Here is a 20,417-nt window from a genome sequence, read left to right on the forward strand (position 1 = left end):
GCAAAACTCCCTTTGATGCTGCTAGAAGTTTGGCAGTGCGACACCTACATTAGAATATTGCTGTCAACTCTGAACCTCACCAAGAATCTTAGAAGGAACAGATGATGAAAGTTCTGGAACTGACAAAGGAATCCAGAACAAAGTCCATTTTTGAGGCGACTGATTCTCCTGTAGTCTGGATGTGGATAGACTCAAATGCCAAGGTATTTAAAGTTTGACTGGGTAAGGCCAAATAGGCTATGTTGCCATAGAGATGGGATTGGAGTTGAGATGCGCTGACTCCTGGACCCTTCCTCATGGGGCATGTTTGTGTCACTTTTCTGCCAATGGCTCTAGTCTCTTCTTTAGCAACTGGCCTATGCCCAAAACTCCACAGTAAAATCAGGAAGAAACTGAGTCAGACAAGGTAAATTCCCTTGTCGCAAACTGATTGTGCCCGACTCCTCTCGGAGAGCTCTGGCTTGAAGGGTTACAGTACTGGTGTAGTGGGGGTGAAGGACGTTCTGAAATGGAGTGGAGATCAAACCCCTCACTGCTGAGCACCCCCTAACAATCCAAAATCACTCTGCATTGTGTCCTTAAGCTAAATCATCCCAATCAGCTACGGGAAGGCCCCTTGCAAAGTGAATAATGCTACTAAATTGCTACTACGTATATACCGTGGCCTTCTGGTCTTTGATTAAAAATTGTTCGGGCAGTAGGAATTGGTGTGCAATGGTATTTGATAGCTCTGGTACAGTTGAGAGACTGGGTTACCTCCAGCATGGAGAAATCTGTCTCTGGAGGGGTGGAGAGTAGGGATACATTTTGCATAGCTGAGTTGTGCACCTTACCTGTGGGAGCACCAACCAGCCCTTGGGAAGGATGTATCCCACCACAGGAATGTAGGCATCTGTGTGTTGGAGGGCAGGGAAGGGGAGCTTTGACAATGCCCGTCAAACCAATATGCATCCTGATTTGGGTACTCCTTCAATGTGTCCCCTGTGGTCGTTCCTCACCCTAACCAGTCCCTGCATGTAGGCTTCTACCAAAGCACTAGGTAGAAGGGAAGGAGCAAGGACAAGAGCAGCATGTTGGTGATGGGGCACTACTGAACCTGAAGGGGATCAGAGGAAGGTAGAGCTGGTTAGGAATTGTCCCATGAAAGAAACAGTTCAGTTGGAAAAGGTCAATTCATTAAACCACAAATGTGTGATGGAAACAATTGCTTGGAACTACAGACATGTTCTAATTGAAACCTGTCTTGGTTCCGGATGGGCTGCTGCGAACCCTGGGTTTCTAGAGTCTGTGACTAGGGCAATCTTGCCCTGGAGCCTGTTAGCCTGAGAACTCCAGCTCTCAGTGGGGCTGGCTCCATAAGGCCCCAGGCTTCAGCCCACTTCTCCCAGGAACTGGGTGCACCTGGCTGCTTCATTTATTTTTGGGAAAGTTGAACCAAAATGGTTTGATTTCTTTGGAACTGTCCTGTTTTGTTCTGAAAGTGCCTGAAAATTGGGGAATTGCCAAGGGGACAGAAATTCTGATTTTTTTGACTGGCTCTACAGGAGGGATTTGTAGGGATGGCCCTGTGTCTCTGCCCTCCTATAAGATAATGGGGGTTCCCTGCGCCTCTCCCCATGTCTCTGCACCCCCGCATGGGGTGAAGGGGGCTTCCTGGGGTAGGGTTGCCAGGTGTCCAGTTTTTGACTGGAACACCTGGTTGAAAAGGGACCCTGATGGCTCTGGTCAGTACTGCCAACCGGGCTGTCCAAAGTCCGGTTGGCGGCGCAGCAGGGGCCTGGGTCTAAGGCAGGCTCCCTACCTGTTCTGGGCTCCTGGACGCAGGCGCCAGGTCCCTGCAGCCCCTCAGTGCTGGGGCGGCCAGGGACTGGGAGGCTCCGTGTGCTGTCCCTGCCCCAAGTACCAGCTCCGCAGCTCCCATTGGCTGGGAACTGTGACCCATGGGAACTGTGGGGGGTGGTGTCTGCAGGCACGAAGGTGCAGAGCTGCCTGGCTGCCCATGCATCTAGAGGCCACAGGGACGTGGGGGCTACTTCCCTGGAGATGTGGTGCCACCGGGCCCCCACCCCCGGTCCAGCCCAGCACCCCCTCTTGCACCTCAAGCCCCTCATCCCTAGTCCCACCCCGGAGCCCGCACCCTCAGCTGGAATCTTCCCCAGCCTGGAGCCCCCTCCTGCACCCTGAACCCCTCATCCCCAGCCCTGCCCCCCCTCCCACACCCCCGCTCCAGCCCAGTGAAAGTGGCAAACAGTGAGTGGTGGATGGACCGAGCGGGGGGCGGGGCCTTAGAAAGGGGCGGGGCGTGGGCGTGGCTGCAGAGAAGGGGCGGGGCAGGGGTGTTTGGTTTTGTGTGATTAGGAAGTTGGCCCCCCTCTCCCCAGGGCCCCTGTGTCTCCGCCCCAAGGAGGACGGGGGGCGGTCGCTGGGGGGGCCCCTCTTGTCTCTGCCTCCCCCGCCCCCGTTGCTAGGGCCCCTCCCTCCCTTCACGCCTCTCGCTCCCAGGGGCGGAGTCAGCCCAACAGCGCCACGGCACGTCTGGATGTGACGTCACCACGCACCGGAGGGCCCGTGCGACCCTGGCACTGCGCGGTGGCTCACGGGAGGGGGCGGAGTCGCTCGCTCTCTCGCTGCCCAGCAGTAACCGGCGCGGCGGAGGCGCCATGCGCCGGCTAAGCCGGAGGGACGCGATACTGCGCAGGCGCATAGCGGGGGGCTGAGGAGCTATCGGAAGTATGTCGTGACAGCTGCCTGAGTCGGTTATCGCCTTCTACTTCCGGGTCAGGGCCTGATGGCTGACCGGAAGCGGAGGTGAGACGGGAAGAAGAGGAGGCGGTGCCGGTACCGGCGGGTTCCTCCGTGGAGAGAATTTCAGGGGGAGGGGTGACTGCGGTGGAGGTGCAGGAGGGGTTTGCGGCAGGTAAGGTGAAGGGGGGGGAGTCGGGGGCAATTGCGAGGGGAGGGGGCGCGCAGGGCGGGGGAGTCGGGGGCCGAGGGGAGGGGGCGAGGGGGGCGCGCAGGTCGGGGGCCGAGGGGAGGGGGGCGCGCAGGGCGGGGGAGTCGGGGGCCGAGGGGAGGGGGCGAGGGGGGCGCGCAGGGCGGGGGAGTCGGGGGCCGAGGGGAGGGGGGCGCGCAGGGCGGGGGAGTCGGGGGGCCGAGGGGAGGGGGGCGCGCAGGGCGGGGGAGTCGGGGGGCCGAGGGGAGGGGGGCGCGCAGGGCGGGGGAGTCGGGGGGCCGTGGGGAGGGGGCGAGGGGGGCGCGCAGGGCGGGGGAGTCGGGGGCCGAGGGGAGGGGGCGAGGGGGGCGCGCAGGGCGGGGGAGTCGGGGGCCGAGGGGAGGGGGGCGCGCAGGGCGGGGGAGTCGGGGGCCGAGGGGAGGGGGCGAGGGGGGCGCGCAGGGCGGGGGAGTCGGGGGCCGAGGGGAGGGGGGCGCGCAGGGCGGGGGAGTCGGGGGCCGAGGGGAGGGGGGCGCGCAGGGCGGGGGAGTCGGGGGCCGAGGGGAGGGGGGCGCGCAGGGCGGGGGAGTCGGGGGGTCGTTGGGAGCCGCCTAACTGAGTTATGTAGGAAGCGGGAGGTGTTTTACTCTCAGGTATTGCCTCTGCCACTCTGGGTTTATCAGTAAAGTGGGTGAGAGACTGAGAGTCCCAGGCCTGGACTGGGGGAGAGGAGGGTGTGAATACAGGACCTCGCTAACAACACCCCCAGCTTGATCGTTCTGCAAACCTTTCCTTCTCTAGTGCTGCCCTTGCTGGGTTTTAAACAGCAGGGAGGTCTACTCGGAAGCAGGTCACTGTCTGTCTGTCTCTCTCTCTCACACATACTTTACATATGGGGAAGCTGAGGCACTGCGAGGTGAAGCTGATAATCAGCAGTAACGGTTGACAAGCCAGGAATAGAACTGAGGCTCCTGCTCTAACCACTAGGCCACATTCCCTCCCAGAACCGGGACTAGAATCCTGGAGTCCTGGCTCCTGATTTGACGCTGAACCACTTCACCACACTCCCTCCCGAGTTCATCTTGTCCAGTCTTTTTTAGTTGGAATTAAAGCTGCAACACTAATAGTCTCCAATTCTCTCCCTAACACAACAGGCAACTGGAGCGTGCATGTCTAATTTTCATATCGCTTCCTCAGGGGCCCGAACAGTAAAATGCACTGTGTCATCGTCATTAAATGTTTTTTTTTAAATGAGTACTATTAAAATAAAGCTTCCCACTCAAACCAAAAAGGTCCTTAGCCCCACTTGGGACAAGGCTAGGAAAACAGATGAGCCTGGCTTTCTCTAATGGGCATATTGAGTTTCTTGTATTTTCCACTGCATGGATCCGATGAAGTGTAGCTCACGAAAGCTTATGCTCAAAGAAATTTGTTAGTCTCTAAGGTGCCACAAGTCCTCCCTTTCTTGTATCACTATAACTCAAGAGTGAAGCTTGAGTGGTTTGTCTCTTGAAACATGGGAGGTTTCTCATTAATAGTGGAAGCAGCTGAGCTTATCCTAGAGCAATACAACCATACTCCATACTGCAGTTGTTGTCAATTCCTCTTTGGCTTCTCCCCCATTGATTACGCTGCGGGCTCCTGGGTACACCAATGTTTGTACTCTTGTGTAAATGACATGAGCCAGGGGACAGTTAATGGTGGTTCTGTGCATGCTGCAGGCTGAAGAACACTTTGGCAGTGCCCCTCTCTGTCATGCGTAGTTATTTTTGGTTGACTGAGCTGTGATACTGTTAGCATATGTCACTTAGCTGACCTTGGCTCAGTATGGAGGAGGGCTGTCATGTCTTGTTTTCTCTACATGGCTGACGTTTATTTGTCCTTTGCCACACTTGTTGCTCTTGAGCCACCAATTTTGTGGTAGTCACTGCTGAAAAAAGGTGGTGATTTTATCACAGCAAACCTGAGGTGAACTTGTATTTGTATATGAAGGCACCTGGATGCTATGGTGACTGCAGATCTCATTAGAGACAGTTGCTTGCTTCATGAAGTTCTCCACGTAATTCATATAGTACTAATGTTACTGCAAGGGATGAAAGTGAACTACGGCAAATTAACCCTCTCCCATGAGAAATCAAGGAGAGGAAATGAGCCGGGGGAAAAAAATTCCTTTCAGACAACTAACTGCTAAATCTCGAGAGGCCTGCTTACGTTAGGGAGACATGTCATTTTAAATGCCTTTTTTGGCTTCTCTTTGGATCTTGGCAGTCAGAGCAGCAGCTTCTTGCTGCTGACCTTTGTCAGCATGAGACTTTCTCCGTTGTTTCGCTGGCGCTTGTTAAAACACCCAAGGCATGTTGAAAATAAGGAGCTTAAAGGGACACCATCAGCTGAAAGGTAGTCAACTTCAAAACCCTGAGTTAGATGTATTTCCAAGTATACACCTACCACTGAGCCCCCCCCAGCCAATCTCTATGGGTTTTTAATCACATTTTACTAGTTTTAAATACCCTTCTCTCTGTTGTGTGAGAGATTCTCTCCCCCCCGCCCCCAAACTCCCATCCGGAACTAACCAGGGGAACAAAAATCCTGTCAAAGGTACAAAGTTGACAAAACAGGAACCCCCCCCCCCAAAAAAAAACAAAAACAAAACCTAATTATTCTCCTCTGTGCCCATCAGTAGACGATTCTCTTTCATGGGTCTCAAGCATCCTCAAGGCCAGATGGAACCGCCAAAGCTTAATGTTTTTGGATGGTGTCGTACCCTCCCCCTCCGGTTCCCCTACCAGTAAGTGGAATGTTCTGATCCTGTGCTGGGAGTAGTACAGTGTTCAACTGCCTCCAACTGGCAGTTCCTTTTCACTACTAGCAGGTGAGGAGCTCCCCTCTAACTCCCCTGTGGGTTGGGGGCGTGTGTGTGATTTTTCTGCCTTTGTTCTTTCCACCTTCCTGGGGAGTGTGAGTTTAGATGAGATGAGTTTAGAGTTTAGATGAGTTTAGAGTGTGAGTTTAGTGAGAGGCCTGTCTTTACAAAACCTTGCTAAACACATTTCCTGTCCCCTTTATCTGCCTGAAAACCTGCCTCGTTGGTACCTACCTCTAAGGAGCTCAAATAAGAGATGCCTCAACTTACCCACTATCCTCATTTGGGAGGCAAGTGCCATGGCTAAGAGGGAGAAACTGCCAGTCACCATGGTAACTTCATGGCAGAGCTAAGAGTAGAACCCAGGAGTCCTAGCATCCAGTCTGGCTCTTGAACCAAGTGATCACACACTCTCCTTAGTTCATTTTGTACAGTATTTTTCAGCTGGGATTAAAACTGCTTTTTGAGGAAGGCTGCCTGGTTACCTCTATTCAAGGTCCAGAAGTACTGTGAGTTCAGAAGGACAACATCCCACTTGATATTCACCTCAGCTGTTAGGGTGGCAGAATTCCTTGGCCTTAGGGGCCTATCTTAAAACCACTGATGCCCAGAAAAGGGCCACGTTAACTACCCTTCTGATAAACATAGGGCTCTTTGTAAAGTTGACTTCGATATTAATGTTAAATACACAAATGCAGAACTTGTCCACATCTAGGCTCATTGTGGGGTGTTGTTTTTTTAGTGAGAAAATCTGTGTTTTTCAAGGTGAAATAATATGAAGCTGCCTTATGTTTCTTGGCACTGCAATTTTCATCTCTGATTTAATTGATCATCCAGTTTGGGAACCTTCTCTACGGCCTGAGATGGAAACAGAATCAGTAAGTACAACATTTCTTTGAAAAATACTTAATTATGCAGAGCCAGGGGATCCCAAAACTCATTCTGCAGAACACATCATGAGAGAGACCGTCTCATTTGTCATCTCTCTTCCCAGTACCTCAACCTTTATTGCTTGTTTAAGAGCTGCAAGAATGGACTGTCACTTCATATACTCACTATCTATTGGGTTTTATTATATATAAAATTTAGCTATTCTGTTTGAATTGTGAGATTACAAATACATTAAGGAACTTCTTGGTATACCATAAATCAAGTGTTGCTTTGGCTTTCAAATCTATATTATAGGAATAGGTGCATTTATAGCCTGGTGACTCAATTTATTATTTAATATACGGGTAAACAATTTAAAACCAGCACTATCGGGTAGCTTAGGTCCAAAATACAGACTTTGGGTGTCTTAAAACATTTTTGTATCAACCAACTATTAATAGAGGTTTTTGCATGAATTGAAAAATAATAAACTTGTTTGGATTTAAACATTTACCTCCAGAGTTTGCCAAAGTCTAGAAGATGACTATAAACAGACATGAAACTGACTAAGGAGGTGATTTTCAAAGGCACAAATACCAGTTAGGCACCTCACTTTCTTTCATTGGCTTTTATGGTTTTGTAGAAAGAAGATCCTAATTTGAAAATAAATATTGGTACTTGTTGGTACTCTTGTTAACTTTTTATTATTTTAAAAATGGCTAAAAGAGGTGCCGTAGGTTTGAATTTAGTTTATATGGTGGCTTTTGATACTTTCAAAAAATAAAGAACAGATTTTAAAAAGGCAATTTCTGAAATATATTATAAAATATTGTCTTGATTCTCAGACTATCCCAATTTGGCAGAACAAGCCCTGTGGCTCATCACGTAGTGTTGTCAGGAGGATTGGGACAAATCTTCCTTTAAAACCCTGTCCTAGAGCATCTTTTGAGGTAAGGGAATGCATGAGAGATTCTGGAAATATATACAGGACTCTGCAGTTCTTTAGCAACAGAAATAATTCTGATTTGCCATTCCTTCCCATAGCAAAGTAAAGTATTTTTGAAATTGGAAATGCACCACATGCAGTCAATAGGGTTGTATAAATTATCAGTTTTAACAATTTTAACTCTTCCTAGTTTTGTAAATCCCTGAAATGATCAGTGGCAATCTGGGAACAACATGTTCTATACAATCATGCCTACAAACGGGAAGGAGCGTGAGCTAATGATCAGAGGGGACTGAGTCCAAACTTTTGGATCCTATTCCCAGCTGAGCCACTAACTGAATGTGTGACCTTGGGCAAGTCACCTAACCTCTCTGTGCCTCTGTTTCCCAAACCATAACATGAGGCTCATGATACATGCCTACTTTATTGGGTGTTTGAGAGTTAGCTCAATAATGGTATTGCTTTGTAGCTGAAAAGTGGCGTTCGTGTGGATGCCAATTTTTTTTCTTTTTTGGCTGCATTTAAGGCAATAGTGAGTACATTTTTGCAGGCTCATTTTCCAGTTTTATGATACACATCAAAAAAGCTAAGAGGACACTTTCATAAACCAGTACATGAAACGCTGGGTGTGTTTATCTGAATCCATCTACGCTGGCTTTGTACAGCAAAGGCTCAGCTATGAATCTGATGCAGAGAAGGCTTCATCATCTTTAAATTGTACCAAACACATTAAACAGAACAAAACCATTATGTTTATTATAATGTCACTATGTTCTTCCTAGGTTCTACCAAACATTTCAGATCTGTATCTAAACGATGGACCTCCAGTCCCCACTCTGGCAGATATTGCATGGATAGCAGCAGATGAAGGAGAAACCTATGCTAGAGTCAGGTATTTTTTACTTTTTCTCTCCCCGTATCTTTCCGTTCTTCCATTCTTCCTGGGTGTTTTATGAAAGATAAAACAGTAACTGATCAAATGCTCAAAATTTCTCGTCACTTAGGCATCTGACCAGAACAACTCGTTGATTTATTTTTTTCTTTGAAAATTGTTCCACAGAGAGGAGGGGATGAGAAATTTTGGCCAAGGACACAAGGGCAAACTCTTACAGAAAGTGCCAGAGGATACTTAACATTCAGCTAGAGTGGCTGGGCTCTTCGCTTTTAAGATCGTAACTGAAAGACCTCCACCTAATAAACTACATGGTGCTCAGGGTATCTACTTCGGAAGGATGAAGGGCTGTCATATCCCTTCTGGGATTCACACCTAGTGGTCCAGGGAGTCCACTTCTATCCATTTCACTTTTTGAAGTTCTAGGGAAGGCCACATTAATATTAATGTCTTGTGAAAAATAAAATGTAAGCCTTTTGCAGTTCGAGAAACTGTGAAATGGGAACAGGTGACGCCCCCATTTGCATACACTATCAAATACACTATCACTGTACATTGTACAGAAATGTAAACCAGCCAGAAGAGAGGAATATAGAATCATAGAATATCAGGGTTGGAAGGGACCCCAGGAGATCATCTAGTCCAACCCCCTGCTCAAAGCAGGGCCAATTCCCAGTTTTTGTCCCAGATCCCTAAATGGCCCCCTCAAGGGTAGAACTCACAACCCTGGGTTTAGCAGGCCAATGCTCAAACCACTGAGCTATCCCTCCCCCTCCTGGTTAAGGCTCTAGACTGAAAGTTTGGAGGGTTGCTTTTTTTGTTCCTGCATCTGCCACAGACTTCCTGTGTTGGGCAGCAGTTTTTGTGTAGTTTCTGTGCCTCATTTTCCTCCTTTATAGAACAAGGATAATATCTACCTGCCACGAGTATCCTGATGTATTGTTGGTAAAATGCTTTGTAGTTCTTGGGTGGAAGGCTGTAGAAATACAAAACATTATTGCTTGAGTGGGGTCTGTTCCATTTGTGTGATTGATGGGCTTTTGTGCTGTTCTTCTTAGGAGTGACACTCGCCCATTAAAGCACAAGTGGAAGCCCAGCCCATTCTTTGTTATACAGCGAAATGCTTCAGTCCCCAACTTGAGAAAGCAGGAAGAGAAGCTGCTGGTCTTGAAGAAACCTGGTTTACCGGCCCTCAGTCGGACGACAGAGCTTCAAGATGAGCTGAGTCACCTGCGGAGTCAAATAGCTAAAATTGTAGCTGCAGATCCAGGTAGGAACATAAGTCTTCTTTTCTAACAATAAAAGGCTTGAGACAGTGAACTGTGATGATTCCACGATAAAACGCAGTGAGTACTGGTCAGATACTATATCAAAACATTGCCAGTATTCTGGCTTTTTGCATACAAATGCAAGACAATAGATATTTTGTCGTCTTTGGACCCCTATCTCTAGCATGTGACTTAGCGATCTAATACAATATATGTTTGTAGTGGTATGCATAGCCAAAGCTGTCCAAACAGCTCATTGTTACAACTGCAGCTGAGTGGAGCATCGTAGGAGTTTGACAAGTGGGGAGATGACAACCATGCTGATCCTATTGCTTCCTAAGAGCTGGCAGTGGATTAAATGGAATACAACCATTTCCAGCATCCATGTAGTGAACATGAATGACCTAAACGGCTAGAGTTGTAGTCAGCCATTGTGAATTCTACGTTTCTTCCTTCCCCTTGTTTGTGCAATGTCCTCTATGATGTCAGTAGAACGAATGGTACTGTTTGTATGTATTGGCATTTATTTAATACGTTTAATATTTACAGGGGAGGGATAGCTCAGTGGTTTGAGCATTGGCCTGCTAAACCCAGTGTTGAGTTCAATCCTTGAGGGGGTCATTTAGGGATCGGGGGCAAAAATTGGGGATTGGTCCTGCTTTGAGCAGGGGGTTGGACTAGATGACCTCCTGAGGTCCCTTCCAACCCTGATATTCTATGATTCTAATTAGTACTACCAAAATCAACCGTAACTGTACTGGAGAGAGAGAGGTAGAGGGTGTTTTAGTTTCCAGACTGAGCGACTTCCATTGAATGAAAAGGTTGGGGATTTAGTCTTGTCATTCTTGCCCCCAGGCCTGTTGTTGATGTCTAAAAAGGGTTGTTTTCCTCTCTCTTTGGGAGTGTGATGTAAATGTTCTGGTTTTTCGTGACCAGAGATGAGTACTAATTGTTCTCGGGCCAGTTAAGCTTTTTGAGAAGAGGCCATCTGGAGTTCAGATTATAAAGCCAGAAGGGATCATTGTGATCATCTAGTCTGACCATGTGCACAACATCATCTTGAATTAATTCTAGTTGGTTGACTGCTGCCTGTCATAAACACACTGATTTTAGTTGTGTTTTAAGCTAAAAAAATGCAAGTAAATTTAATGTGAAAGGGGAAATTCCATCCTTCAGTTTGCTCTTATGGTCTAGCTTCCGCTGGGTGGCTCTGGAAATAAACAGGATGCTATTTTTGTTGAAACCTCAAAGTACACAGTGGCATCACATGCTGACCAGTCTCAGAGCCGTGCAAGACCAGAAGTACCCTTGAGGCCTTGTCAATCTTACAACTTTAAAACCTTTTAAAAGTAGCAACTTGGCACATTCCTGGAACTTGAACCTTCTCCAAAACAGCTTCTCTTGTAGGAAGCTGCATCTGTTATTCGTGTGCAGTGTACTTGAACTGTTGGTGTACAACCAAGGTACAAAGGCAGTGGTTATAATTTGCCTTTCTGACAATGACATAAAAGGGGGGAAATTGTAACTTTGTTATGGCAAAAAATGCAAAAGCCTTTTCCATTTTTAAATAAAATGCAGTGAGCTTTGAGCAGGGGGTTGGACTAGATGACCTCTTGAGGTCCCTTCCAATCCTGAGATTCTGATTCTATGATGTCATGACACTATCTTAAATACTTCTGTTTGTCATGGGAAATTGTGTAAGTGAAATATCCTTTATTCTGCAATTAAATATAGTTTTGCTTGTTTTGTTTTTTTAATTTAAAACCCAGGGCACTCTTCCCTACTCGACTACAGAACCAAATCTAATCCTTCAGGGAGAAGGAGACAGTTGAGTAGGGTGACCCTTCTATGAAAAATACCTTGTCCTAGGATCTGTCCAAAGTCATAGCTGTGGCGAACTTACAACCTTATAAACAATATAAGCAATTGCTTATAGTTAGTCCTGTTACAAGGGGAGACACTTACTCATTACATCCTCAGACGATACTGGATTTAGTTTGAATGTTGGCCTCTGCATTTCAGACATGAATCTTATGTATTCGGTTCAGCCCATTTTAACTTATTTTATCCACCTTTAATATATGAGATGCCCACTTGGAATACATAGGATGTTTTTGTCTAGATCACAATTAATTTTTAAATGAGATGCGGTACAAAGTTGGCCATCTAGTGTATCGATAATCCACTCAGGACAGAATTTGGCCACAAGTTCATGGGTCACAGTTACATGCACAGAATGCCTAGGGGAGAGCTTGTGTGAGTTTGTTTTTTTCAGATGTGGAAACTGAGGCAGAGAGGTTCTCTGGGACAAGACTACACCAGATGAGAGTGAAAAAGCTGCCTTTAGAACGTCAGATTCTTGATTCCCAGGCTTGTATTCTAAGCAGTGGACATGCTGCCTCAAAAGTAACTGAAGGCAGAATTTGACCCTTAAAATGTCAGTGTACACTGCCTCTTAATCAGCTGTTGGTACCTTTCATTCTCCTTAAGCCGTACGGCGTCAGGAACAGCTTTAACGCTTCCAAGTTCAGTAGTAAAATGGGGGTTTAGTGATAGAATAATTATGGCTCTTGCTCAAACCACATGAGCCTTGTCTCATCCCCACCCTCTCCCTATGCCAGGTGATAGTATATTTTTGTGTAACTGCCTACCCTGGTCCAGTCATCATTTTCCAAAAAGATTCACTCAGTGATTTCATGCATGTAGGAATTGTTCTTGCTGGTTATTTTGCTAGGAAACTAGAGTATTTTCCATGCCTTTGGATAGGGCATGGTGCATTCTTTCTTAGAGGCAGACACACTCTGACATGGGTGTGATACTATATCACAGAAAATTAAGAATTTTTCCAAACTCTTCCAAGATACTTTGTGGTCATATTTAGGTTGCATATGTAGAACAATAATTACTTTTTTCCTGATCTCTGGTGCATTTGTACTCTTAGAAAAAGACAAAGCACAGATGAAGGGGGAAAGGCATTAGCTGATCTGTATGGAAAACAATCCGTAATTTAACACAGAATGTACTGTGCAGAGGTCAGGTAGTTTAAGGGAAGTATATTTGCATCTTGTTGTCTATTAAACCATAAGGTATCACAGAACATACACACTAAAAGGCTGAAAGAACTCTCCAGGGGTGGGGGAGACCGTGAAAGTGAAGCATGTACCCTCTTTGGAAAGGCTGTTACCCTCATTCTTCCTCCTCCATGTAAGATCCAAGAGGAGCAATCGAATTAGAAACACAGACTGGAGAAAATGTCTTGAGAGCAAGATGTCGGATCAGTCAACTAAACTGTTCAACTCCCCTTAATTAGAGGAAGATGATGACTGAGCAAATAAGAGGTCTACATGGGAAACACTGATCATGTGTTTCTCCCTCCCTGCTCCTTCCCTGGCAATGTGACCAGGTTTGTCAGCTCGCTTATAAGGGCTTTTTGCAAAGTCTACAGCATATTTTGATTTCAGTACTTTGGAATTATAATTGAGAAAATAGTTGCAGCCAAGTAATCTGATAATCCAAGTGCTAACTACCGTTCTCAATCTCCTTTTGGAGGTGTTGGTGGAAAGTAATAGGTACTGTGCAACTGGCTTTATCTACATCAACAAAATGACTCTGGTCGCTGGAAACTGAAAGCGAGTCTGTGTAGTTCTGTAACCTCCTTTCTGACATAGAAAAGGCCCTTCTAGAAGATGCGTGTACTCTAATGTTAAATAAATTAGGGAAAAATCCAAGGTCCCAAAAGGCATTCATATCAGAGTCAATATTTAAAATGCAGGAGTGCCTAGTTCCCAGTCGTGTGTTCGTACTGTCATGTGTAGAAATGCCTGAGATCCATGTGTAATGGTTTTCAGAACAAAATGGAAAGGAACGACTTGGTAGAGGCATTGTGTAAGGGGGACAGCCCTGGTTAAAGGCCTGGGATGGTGCTGTAGGAGGAAGACCCTGGATTAGAAGAGGAAGAATGGCCTTCTGCTTAAGGAATTCGACTGGGACCCAGGAGACCTTTGTTCTGTTCCCAGATTTCACAGATGTTTTGTTTGTCCTTAACTATGTAACTTAATCTCTGTGCGTGGGTTCCCACCTGTAAAATGGGAATAATGCTTTTCTGGCTCCCAGGGGGCTTGTGAAGATAAAGTCCATCTTTGCAAGATGCATGGTAATATAGTGATGGAGGCTGTATGTGGACCCAGATTTGTAGACAGAAGCATGGTATAAGAGGCAGTGGGGATGAGCACTGGAGGGGCGGGAGGGCTGTAGGAAGCAGTGGGCATGTGGAGGGTAAAAGGGAAAGCCCTGGGCCATGTTTATTTTTGCATCACCTGGGGGAGGTTGGCCAAGATCTGAGCTTGATTTATATTTTACTGCTTAGAAAAATAAGGTGATTTGGCACTAGTTTACGTATCCACGTTTATTGTTTTCTTTTTCAGCTTCCGCTTCATTAACGCCAGATTTATTATCTCCAGGAAGTTCAAATGTATCTTCTCCCTTACCTTGTTTTGGATCCTCATTCCAATCTACAACTTCCTTTGTCATTAGTGATATCACAGAGGAGGCAGAATTAGAAATTCCGGAGCTTCCATCAGTTTCCGTGCTTTGTTCTGCAACCTCTGAATGTTGTAAACCAGAACCAAAGGATGTTGACGTGGAAGATTCTGTCTCTCTTTCGAAGGCCAGCAGTTTTGCAGACATGATGGGCATCCTTAAAGACATTCATAGGATGAAACAGAACAAAGATTTGTAAGTCTCTCCTGAACCTCTTTTATTTTCTGAATGAATGTTCCTGTCCTCTTTTTTTTATTTATTTATTTGTTTGTTTGTTTGTTTGTTTGTTTGTTTCAAAGCATTGTAGACGCACGGAATATTGTGTTTATCTGCTGGTCCTTCATGCTATAATCAAGCTTTACAAGGAAATATTTGTTGTACATTAGAACTGCTGCTATTTCTAGATCTGTTTTATTTGCCTCCAAAATGATTCCCTTTGAGCCGAGCCAAGCCTTTGAATTTAAGGGTAGAAAACACTGGAGAGAGGGGGGAAGTAGTGCAAGTCTGCTAGCGCGCTGCTTGACCACTCTGCTTCGACCCATCCACACCAAAAATCCTCTTGCTTTTTTTATTGTTTAACAAAATGTGTGGGGAGAGGAGACCTCCATGCTGCGACTCTTCATGTGTGAAGCCCTGTGAGACGCTGCCTTACTATTGTCAGATATCTGCACACCCCTCACCTCTAAGCTCTGTGTGCGTTCCATGCAATGTCTGATTAGGCAAACCGCCCACCTCATGCCTTTTTCCTCATAAGTGCTGTCCTGAAAGCAGATTTATCGTACTGTTGTCTTGTAACCTGGGAACGCCAAGTCATTGACATGCTTACCTATGCATTGTCGGGGACAGGACCCTCCCAATGAAGAAATACCTTCTCTAATATCTCAGCTGGCCTTTGTACTGTCCTTGTCTCACATGGACAACATGGAATTAGACTGATGAAGCTCAGCCCTTTCACCAGCGCACCCCAAAATCCATGTGGCCACTTCTGTGGTATTGTGGGGAGCCCTCTTCAATATCAGAATAAAGAACATTTTGAATCATCATTATGCTCCTTATGAATGTTATGCCTAATCCAATTAAAGAGAGAGTGTCTGGCACCAAACAAAAGTATACCAAAAAATAAAACACTGAAATATACTCTGTACAGCTCAGCCTGCACCTGAAGTATCATTGATCTCAAATTTTCCAAAGAAATATTATTCAGAAGTGGAAATATATCCCTCCTCCATTATAATTCTTGTCATTCATCTTTCTGGAGGCTGGAGTAGGAGTCAAACTTAAATGAATTTCTCCCGCTCATGAATACACACTGGATATGTATCCTCTTTTGAATTGCAGATTGAAGTTTTTTCCTGCCCGTCCAAAGGAGCTTTTTTTTGGCATCCTTTGCAGTTTTGATTTATCACAGTCAAAGGAGATGTAATTTGCAAAAAAAAAAAAAAAAAAAAAAGGTACTTGTCATTTTGCAGGATTTAGCAGGGTTGCATCAATTTCCGTTGTCAGGCATTAGGTAATTTCGTCTGCAATGTCGTATTTGGGAAATGTGAATCATCTTCTTTTGCTGATAGAAAGCCAGACTTTCTTCAGAATGTTAAATTTGAACTCCCATCAGAAATGGGCTAAAACGTAGCTAAAGTGCCTACAAGCATTTGTTACACTTGTGCGACACAATATTTAACCCTAATTGGGTAAATTCATTTTCAAATACATAAAGTAAACTTCCCCTGGAGGCTCCCCTCTTGGGTGAGGGGAAATTGCCAATCACCTGGGGCATATTGGGCCTGGGAATCGTGCACTATGCAGAGCAATGCTGATTAGGGAAAGACCTGCAATAATTTTTTTCAGCTGGGAGATTCAGGAAGCTCATTCCATGTGTCAGAAGCTGCAGAGAAGGCGGCTCTCACACCAGCATTCCCAGGTTCATTGGGAAGGTGCTTGATGAAGAGGGATTGGTGCGGAGGCATTTCACAAGGTCTTTGAGGGGGACCTGGAGCAAGTTCGTGAAGAGTTTTAGGAACAAGCATGGTGACTTTCTTAGGCTTATTCTTAAAATGACTCTTGAACTAGTGGATGCACTTGGTTGAGCAGCTTGGTTAGCGTGAGAATGCAGGTCGCAATATTATCCCCGTGTCTGTTGAGTCATCTTGTGTACGCTCCTGCATGGATTAGATATGGAGCACCACTAGCCCAGTGCCTTCAACAGACGTAGCTGAAGTCCTCCTAAAGCCTTGTCATGGATGGGGTCGGGGCCTTATGGTACAAGTGCCCCTATTTTGACTTTATGCCTCCCTGGCCAAAATGCATAGGGATAACTAATGCTGAATGAAAAGGACGGTTCGTGGAATGTTTACATCTTGTTCCTGAACCAGCCGAATAGGAGAAGGAAATAACATGAGCTATGGCTCAGACACAAGGAGAAGATTGCCACTGGGGTGAATATTGGGCTGGAGGGTAGGGGGAGAGAATGTTAGACATGACCTCTCCCTAGGATCAGCAGGAACGGAGCACGGCCACTGAGAACAGTCTAGGTGAAACTGTGCCCGTCTGTGACCCGAGGATTTGAAGGCAACGGCAGACTTTAACTCTTCCAGCAAATATACACCCCCATTGTGCAGGGAGGGCTCTAGTGTGCACCCTCAGGGCATTTCAGATGCTGTGCTGGACAAGTCCTTTCACTTTAAGATTTGATGGTGTTGACATATATGCGGCTGGTTATGCAGATAGTTCTATACAAGGTGTGTGTTTGACTTTCAGGGTAGCATTCTCCTCTGTCCCAATCATTCTGTTTCCCCAAATGAGATGGAATTGCATGATTCCCCAGGAAGTCAGTATAGAGACACCTGAGCAGTAGGTGAGTCTCAGTCCCCAGGATTAGGCTCTTGTAGGTGGGGGGAAGGTAGTCTGAGCCATGGGAATGGTAACACACAGCTATGCAGAACTGAGGGTGGCATAGAGAGAAGAGCCCCAATTTTCTTGCTGCTTATTTATCAGCAGTTCCCATTGACTTCACTGGAAGTCGCTCAGATGCAGGAGCAAGAGAATGGGACCAGTATAATTTTAGGGACTGCGGGTGGTATGCATGGACTGCTCCGATCGTGCTGCTCTAGCACCCTAACATAGACCCTTCCTGTGTCGCCGGAAGGGGATTTTCTGTCGATGTAGTTAGTCCACCTCTCCTAGAGGTGGTAACTAGGTCGGAAGAATTCTTCCACCCAGCTAGCTGCCTCTACACTGGGGTAGATTGAGTTCACCATGCCACAACATTCTTCAAAGCCCTGAGCAACTTAACTAGATGGATCTAATTTTTAATTGTAGACCAGGCATGTATCTGATGGTTTATGCCTTTATCCAAAGAAGGGGCTAGTCCTTCTCCAGGTAGCTATGTTCCAATGGCCTTATTCCGTGAAGGGGAGCTATTACCAGTAACTATTAGCACAGACGTCTGTAAAGTAGAATGCAAATGTCTTGTATGAGGATATCTAACAAATTCTATCCCACTGGGACTGGATGGGCAGAGAGCCCTGCTTTTCTGTTCAGCCAAGGCCCGTTTCCCACAGGGAATAACTGCTCGCCTGATTAACAGGAGAAGCTGAATCACATTGTATGCAAATTTATTTTAGTCTGTTTCTGATAGCTCTATTTTTTTTCCTGATTTAAATTGGTGTTCAGAATGAATGGCCCAGATCCTAGGCAAATACTGTGGTAGCAAGAACATGAATTGCCATGTCTCCAGTGGATTTACCGAAAGATAACGGCATTCATTTGTGGAAAGGTTGTGGTGATGTGTGTTTTCCCTAATGCTTCCTCTTACGCTGTATGACCAAATCTATAACCATAGCTTCACACCATATATTGCTTCCTATTGCCTTGCCTCCAATGTACAGTACAAGCACTTGGAGATGAGGGTTACAATATCTGAATGAGAGCTGGGTGAATAGCCGTGAATAATGTATTCCTTGTGACTTAGCAATTAACTGGTGAACAATTGTCTTTGTTGTTTGACCAGCACAAATTGACGATTGCCCTACACGCCGGCCTCATACCATGGTGACGTGCCATATATCTGTTGAGAGTTGGTTGGGACTCCCTAATATGCTGTGGGGGTGAGCAGCTTGTACCTCCCTGACCAGCTGAATACAACACTTAGTTATTGTGTGCCTGGAAAGCAACAAGACCCTAGAAGCCTGGATTTTTTGTGGTGAATTGCTGGGCTTCTGCTGTGTCTTATACTGCTGACATCAGTTCCGTATTTCACATAAAATGTTTAGTGAACAAAAACAAGTGAATGTGAAAAGATCTAGTGGGGTTATTCTTAGAACATCTGTTATTTCACAGCTGATGTACATTAATGAGTTGTGAAATATCCTGCCATAGCCACCTATAGTAAATGATCTCAGTCAGCTTAGAACTGATTATAGAGTCCTTGATCTCTTTGAGGTTATTGTGGTGATTATTCGGACATCCCAGCAGGTGTAGAAGCAGCATCATGTAGAAGAATCATGAGGCAGCATGAACTGAGGTTGTTTTCAAGCGGCAGCCTCCCTGGGGTCTGTCCCTCGTCTGACCAGTTTCCTGATGGTACCAGAGCCAGCAGTATAAAGTGAATGTGTAAAAAGGGAGTTAAATGACCATTTTAATTTTTGTGGGTGGAGATGCCATTTACATCTAACGATGATTAAATCAATGCTTCTCTGATGCTCCTGTTTAGGAACTGGTGTTAAAACCCACAGCCTGGAAACTTCAGGAATGAGTATGAGACACATTTGCATGTTTCCACCATTAAAATCAGAATAGACCCCTTTTAATAGCTGATGCCCTTTGGAAAGGAATGGTCTGTGTAGTGTTCCAGCTGATCCGTTCATTCGGTGTGTGGTTAAAAACATTTAGCGTGAGGATCTGCTTTGAATGTGAGTACGTTTTTTTAAGTACTGATGGTGGGACTGATCTAATTCAGGTGTAATTGTGCATTAATTTGTCCATGATTACTTCCCTGGTTGTTGTAGTTCTTTGGTGAGAATTTCTAAAGAATCAAGATGCTGATATTTAATTGCAGTGCTGCTTGATGTTGGTTGAAGGTACCCCCTCTGCTGCCAGTTGCCGGGTGTCAGTTTTCTACAATAGCTGCTGGTTGTGCGCTGTTGCAGGAGGCTTGTTCTCTCCCTCTCATAGATTTCCACCACACCGCTTTTAGCTACCCATGGTGAGGATGAGCTTCTTTCTTGTGATCAGTACAACTTCAGTCTTTATTGCTGCAGTCTCACTTTGCCTCTTCCTGCATCTGCTCTTGGCTTCTCTCCTATACCCATTGCCCTTTGGAAGCAGTTTCTTGGAACGCTGGATGATTATGGATTCTCTTAAGCTTCCCCAACTTCAGTAGTTCTTTCTCCCTGTCTCTGCACTTGTATCAGAGGGGATCCTGATTCTGGTGAAATCAGTGGGGTGTTTCTATCTACCGTCATGATTTAAAAGCTGAAGTTAAACTATATATTACAATTGTGGGCTAAGGCCTTGCCCCTTGGGTTACTTGTGAACTTCTTAAATTTAATCACTTGGTCTAGTAAAAGCTTTCAGTGCAAATTCAAGATTAAGTGGCTGCAGGTGTTTAAAACAAATACAGCAAACCGTAATTTATTTTTTGCTTTCATCTAGTTAAAAATAATAAGCTCTTTTAGAGGCTTTTAAAAGATTTCAGAACTCATGGAATGTTTTCCAGCCTATAAGAAACTTTTTACTCTAAAATATTAAACTCTGAAATCAGTGGCTGTTAGCATGGGATCCTTATTTTCAAGTATCATGAATGACCCAATATAATTCATACATTTTTGGTTTCTTGTGAAGTAGGCTCCCTTTTTGTAAAGTAAACTGATCACTAGGGCTCATAAAACGCAGGACCCACTGCTTACCTGTCATGCAAGACTATTGTTGGATTATGTGAGAAAAGGGGAGGTAAAGCAGAAGAATCCTGTTTTTATTGTACAAAGACATGCAAGTGAGCAGTGTACCCATTTCACAATTAACATCATCATAGATAATTAGTTCTACTATTTCAGTTCAAAGTAATGTCTTTTGGTTTTAATAAAGAAGGGGGGCAGCCTGCATACAGCTTA

At 45.6% G+C, this 20,417-nt stretch overlaps 2 protein-coding genes across 13 annotated transcripts in view; both read left to right on the forward strand.

Annotated features, from left to right (window-relative positions):
* Positions 1-5,707, forward strand: part of SELENON (selenoprotein N) — a 34,756-nt gene extending 29,049 nt beyond the window's left edge. The window contains exons 13-14 of one of the 2 annotated variants that reach the window (XR_012155653.1): positions 1-203; positions 5,613-5,707. The gene's annotated coding sequence lies outside the window, so the exon portion shown is untranslated. The remainder of the gene's footprint in view (positions 204-5,612) is intronic. The other variant, XR_012155654.1, reaches the window with a different exon arrangement.
* MTFR1L (mitochondrial fission regulator 1 like) overlaps positions 125-20,417 on the forward strand; it is a 27,703-nt gene continuing 7,410 nt past the window's right edge. The window contains exons 1-6 of one of the 11 annotated variants that reach the window (XM_073317953.1): positions 125-203; positions 6,561-6,673; positions 7,511-7,615; positions 8,394-8,503; positions 9,562-9,773; positions 14,196-14,505. In XM_073317953.1, the coding sequence (XP_073174054.1) occupies positions 6,584-6,673; positions 7,511-7,615; positions 8,394-8,503; positions 9,562-9,773; positions 14,196-14,505 (827 nt within the window). In that variant the 5' untranslated portion in view covers positions 125-203; positions 6,561-6,583. The other 10 variants (XM_073317951.1, XM_073317948.1, XM_073317949.1 and 7 more) reach the window with 10 other exon arrangements.

The sequence above is a fragment of the Lepidochelys kempii genome, chromosome 19, assembly GCF_965140265.1.
Source record: "Lepidochelys kempii isolate rLepKem1 chromosome 19, rLepKem1.hap2, whole genome shotgun sequence".
NCBI lineage: Eukaryota > Metazoa > Chordata > Testudines > Cheloniidae > Lepidochelys > Lepidochelys kempii.